The 5,591-nt window shown below is 40.2% G+C and overlaps 1 protein-coding gene across 3 annotated transcripts in view; it reads left to right on the top strand.

The window, feature by feature from the left end:
- Positions 1-2,653: 2,653 nt before the first annotated feature.
- Positions 2,654-5,591, top strand: part of LOC134535482 (GPI inositol-deacylase) — a 35,251-nt gene continuing 32,313 nt past the window's right edge. For all 3 annotated transcript variants that reach the window (XM_063374599.1, XM_063374600.1, XM_063374598.1), the window contains exons 1-3: positions 2,654-2,817; positions 4,247-4,400; positions 4,845-5,068. In XM_063374599.1, the coding sequence (XP_063230669.1) occupies positions 2,680-2,817; positions 4,247-4,400; positions 4,845-5,068 (516 nt within the window). In that variant the 5' untranslated portion in view covers positions 2,654-2,679. The remainder of the gene's footprint in view (positions 2,818-4,246; positions 4,401-4,844; positions 5,069-5,591) is intronic.

Below are 5,591 nucleotides of genomic sequence, written 5' to 3'. Positions count from 1 at the left end.
CTATGAGTTTTAAAATTTAAGCCGTGTGTCGTTAATTCAGATAAAATAAAAACAAAATTCAAAACATTAAGTGGGAAAAAAGAAAGGAGTTGAAGTAACGAAATATTTGTATTACAATACTATTGGTTATAAAATTTAGATTCGTTGAGGAGCGAAATATGTGTCACCGCTGTCAGTCAAACCTTCACCCTCGACGAGGCTATCACACAAAACAAAAGATTTAAAATAATGGCAACTAAAGCCTGCTATCTGTTTTGGTGTATTGTAAACTAAAAAGAGAATGTTGAAACATAAAAAATCTTCTAATTACTTAAAACAAATATACTATATGAAGTTCTTCCAGTGTGCTTGGATTTACACTTTTATATTGTCACATCCCAACAATTTTTGTTCTGAAAACTTAAATTTTACATGTTTAGAAACAGTTAAATACACTTTCTAAGGTAGTTCTTGCACAGTTGTGCTTCCTCGTGCAATCATCTGCTGATCTTTCTAAGTCGCTCACAAAAAGAATGCACTTCTCCTCTCGGGAACAGGTGAACTAAGTCTCATTCAGCTAGTCTAAGTCCCAGTTACGAAATATGAGTGCGGCGAACATAGGACAGCAGGCCGTGGCCACCGATGGGAAGTACAAAAGTTATGGTGCCAGGGCTCGTCTACAGCGGACAAAACTAACAAACCTTCCTCGAACTGAGATGCCCTGGTCGGAAAAGAACAGGACAGAACAAGTCAATCGCAACCACTGTAACGGCCACAATGTGCAATCAAAAGTGTGATGAACACACGCACGAATAAAATTGTTGGATCAACATGACAACCCATCCAAGCGAAATTACTGTCTATCACCAGTGTGCCAAAAAAAGGGTCCCCATCAGGACCTATCACTGTCACGTGACTGCCCACGGCCACTACCACAACACCAACAACAACCAGAACAGTTACCATGATGCATACCACAGGACACATAGAGTAAGATCCCGCCACATGCCCAGCTAATAAAACCAAATGGGCCAAGGGTGGCTCGATAACAAAGCTGTACCAGCTGTCCTGGTCTCACTACCATCTACTCCGCATTCCAGTGGAGGTGAAAGCTAATTCACAGCTGCCCTTGTTGACATGGGCACGAACCATGTGTTTGTTAACCCAAGACTTGTGCCAACAGATGAACCACAAACATAAAGTGGCAAACTGCACCTAGCAACCATCACTTGGCCTGGTGTGATGGTGAGCCAAGCGATTGTTGTAGAAGATTTACATGAGGAGATCATCTTGGGACAGCCATGGTTATTGGAGCATGACTCAGTAGTGTAATTGAGATCTACCTGCATCCACATGAAAATCCCATGAGCGATTTAATGCGAATGCCATGGGTAGAGATAGGAAAAATTCGTGGGTTCATTTCGCGACAGGCTAAAATACAAATAGTTACACCTCAGTGCTGCCTCTGCTATTGGCTCATAACTCACCTGGATGACTCTGGGCCAATTAGAAATGCCCGAACAAAGCTTTATCGAATCACAGGCTGCTACGTTGGGACGTCTCACAAGACTGCAGCCAATGGGTGGGTCGCATTTGACCGAGTGTACGTAGAACTATGGAGTTCATCCTGCAGGTCGTTGAACCCGCGAATTTTTCCTATCCCTAGCCATGGGTCCCGAACCCGAACCACACTGTGGGATACTGACTCTAGAGCGATTACATCACGATGTACCCCCACAGTACCAGATAGCTAAAAACTGTGTGTTACACCAGATGCAAGATGTGTTTGTCATGACCAAAACCTCTCCAATACACCAGAGGCTGAACACAAAATTGCAACAAAACATGACATTCCCATTTATAAACCTTACCAGGGCTATGGCTTCAGAGAACAGGTGTAGATGTTGCAAGATTGCATCATTGAACCCAACAATTGCCACTACAAAATATGTATTATGTTAGCCTTAGAAAGGATGGCACTATGCATTTCTGTGTTAACTTCTGACAACTGGATGCCATCACAGTAATCTTCCCCTCCTTATCAAATCTGCCAATATAAATCACTTATAGATATTAAAAAGTACTTTAAACTTAAATATCATGCTTACAGAATCTATAAAAATTTTAAAAAAATTGTCTAATTGAATATATTTTTTAACTGTGCTCGTTATGTACATAAAATAGTTCCCCATGCCTTCTGTGCTGTCAGAGGCAATGAACCCACAGGCAGAGCAGTCAGCTAGTGTTACGTACACACCATGAGATACACGGAGAAAAAATGAGGTCAAGAATGCCATTAAGACTGAAATCGATCAAATGAAGAGGGGTCAGGAAGATTATTTCTTCCTTTCTGAATTTAAAAATAAATTCTGTTTTCTCAATTTTTTTTTTTTTTTGATATCCCCCAAAATTCCAATTAAGAATCACCACTCAGTTGTAATTATGTTTCAACGATATTCAAATAATTAACCTTATTTACATTACTCAATTTATTGCCATACGAGATATTGTCCGGCAAAACTATAAACTTGAAGTTCAGTTTACATTGTTTTAGTAGTTACAAGTAAATTTTTATTTTTGTGAATTAGGCCGTTAGACTTAAATTTTACTTACGCGCTTCCAGTAAAATGGAAGGCTGCCTAGAAAAGATCCCTCTGGGCTGTCAAAAAAATAGGGAACGTAGCCTTTGCTTTTTATAAAATGGTTCCGTTTAATTTCTTTGTATTATTATCGGGTGTATGTTTTTGTTTATTTTTGATTGGTTTACACAATTTTATTTCAAATCATGAAACAAATAAATGTGAAATGACATACATGTTTGAGTATCCTCAGTATGTAGTAAGTCAATATTTAGTAGTATCTCAAAGGTTAGGTTTGGCTAGTATTTTTAAGGGCTTTGGGGAAAAAAAAGCCTGGTGTCAGCAGTGTTGAGATCGTAGAAAATATTTCAATTACTAATTACATAGTGGATTGCCTTTTTTTATTGCTTTTGCAGCACGTTGTTAAAAATGTAATTCTGAAAGAGCCACTTAAAAAAAAAAAAAAAATCCAAAATGCATTTTTTCCCTTCCTGACATGGCATATTTACAGTCATTTTCCAAGAGGGCGTTGAAATACTTTAAGTAGTAGTAAATTGAAAAGTTTGCTGTTTTTCCGTAAAATAATATAAAATTCCAAATGTGTTTTTGAACATTTCAGAAATAATTCTATTTACCCTGAAAACAGTGTTTTCAAATTTCAAATGATTTCTGAGAAATTATGGTTTATAGGTTATATCAGGTAGCTTGTGCATTGACTCTGCTGCCCCCATTGTGCAGTAAAAGCATAGCCGAGACGGTTTGTCACTGCTTACAGGAGCTGCAACTTGATCCTGTGGTTCTCCAGAGATCCTTAATTTAAAGTGTGGTCGAGACTTTTCGTAAAGACAGGTACATTGTCAGTATGTTACAGTTGTCACTGTTCTCCACTCTTAATTAGTTTTGAATTTCAAATGAATATTAAACAATATTGAAAAATATGACCTTGAAATAGAAAATAAATTATAAATGAAAACAGTCTTGGCACCGGCCGTAACGTACCAACATTAATTTCTTTTTGAAAACAGTCCATACTACGGTATATTCCTAAGGATCTCTGGAGAACCACAGGATCAAGTTGCAGCTAGTATCAAGAAAACAGTAGGCCGGCATGAAACAATCGGGGCAATCTCTCATGGAAAACAGTTGGGTACGCTATTGAAGCACAACATAAATTTATGTTATTATAGTTACATTACATGTAATATTTACATTGCAAAAACCCCTTATGATTAAACATACCTAAATAGTGGTCTCATTTCATAATTCTTAAAGTTACCATCTGTATAGGTACTAAATAAAAAAATGGAATTTCTAACTAGTTGATTGACCATCCCACCAATAATTAATTTTTGAAAATGCCCTAAAAAATTATATGCCTTGAAGTCTGAAATAATTTCACTTTTAACTTATATTTTAGTTGGGGGAAAAAAACATGATTTTTTTTTCTTAAATATATCATGTGTATCTGAGAAAAAAAAATTACAAAAAAAAAAACTGTAAACCAAGAATGTTATTGTAACCAATGTAAGATTCATAAAAAGTTTTAATTGTTCAGCAGTGATGTGTACAAAATAACACTTGTAATGAAACGATGAACATGTCATGCTTGTACAGCTAATAGTCGGGAACAGATGTGTGCAAGGTTAGGGAGCGGCTGTCACGGAGTTGTGGCGGCGTGTGTTCCACAGAGGATCTCGTTCAGCGGCGAGCTGGGCCCGAAGCACCTCCGCTACGGGCTGTATGCGTACGGCGAGGGCCAGTTCACCGAGAAGCTGAGGAAGATGAGCTTCAGTGGCATCCCGGTGCTCTTCATCCCGGGCAACAGCGGCTCCTACAAGCAAGGTGAGCCCCGCTCGCCTCCACGCTCCAGAGTCTCCTGCGAGGCCCCTCGGGCCGGCCGCCCGGCTGGGGTCCGGCGGAGGTGTCCCGTCCCGACTCCTGACCTCGCCATCCACACAGTGACTTGTGCATGCGTTCGCTTAACTCGCCTTATGCTACATCCTGTCATGAATTTTCACCTTGCTGATATTCTACTGTTTGCGTTCGTGGTGAGGGTAGCACATAAACCGCTAGGACTATATTCTTTCCATATAACAAAATTATTAACTTTTTTATATTTTACAGCCAAAAAGTCACTATTTTTTTTCATTTGTTGTCCCTAGTTACCATTTGAGCAACACATCATAACTCAGAGATTCTTATAACTGAAACAGATCACTGGTATATAGAAACAAATGAAATGACCTGTTTCTGCAAGGATCGTGTTGCTGGTTCTGTGTGGTCCAGTTCGTTCGCTGGCGTCGGTGAGCCTGCGCAAGGCCATCAGCGCCCGCAGTCCGTACCACTTCGACTTCTTTGCGGTCGACCTGAACGAGGAATACTCGGCGCTCTACGGGGGCGTGCTGGAGGACCAGACGGAGTTCGTGCGGCTCAGCATCGAGCGAGTGCTGCAGCTGTACGCCCGGGCCCCCAGCCCTCCCAAGTCCGTCGTGCTGATCGGACACTCTATGGTGAGCTCCGTGGTTACTGACAAGTACCTTGCTATGTTGTGTACTTAACCTTGGGTAGTCTGATCTGGCATTTTGTTGATGTACTAAAGTTTTTTTTAAAACCAGTTTATTATGCATGTGCATTACTCAAGATTCGAAGAGCAGTTTAAAAGCGTACAGTGAGTATGAACTGTCTACTGGAGCCAGGATGGTGGATGATATGACACCCAGACGACTGACGGTGCAGAAGACTCTTGGGGGGAGGTATGGGATTAAATTGTTTGGAAATTAGTTTTAAGAACCACGATGTTGTTATACAAAACATCTGAACGACCAAATACAAACACCACAGGCCCTTATTCTTCTAGTGACAGATAAAACCATAGATATAATCTATCCGTCCGTCAAATGTATGAGTTTGCCTAACTTTTAATGGGTGATGGATGACATTTTTCCAACCCTCCGATTGGCTGCAGGTCATGTGACCGACAGACGGACGGAGGCGACAGGCTATTGTAATTCCGGCCTTAGTCGCAAATTTTAG

This window comes from Bacillus rossius, chromosome 8 (assembly GCF_032445375.1).
Source record: "Bacillus rossius redtenbacheri isolate Brsri chromosome 8, Brsri_v3, whole genome shotgun sequence".
In the NCBI taxonomy this organism is placed as follows: Eukaryota; Metazoa; Arthropoda; class Insecta; order Phasmatodea; family Bacillidae; genus Bacillus; species Bacillus rossius.
Note: the sequence above shows the minus strand (reverse complement) of the source record. Positions and strands in the feature narration are given on the sequence as shown.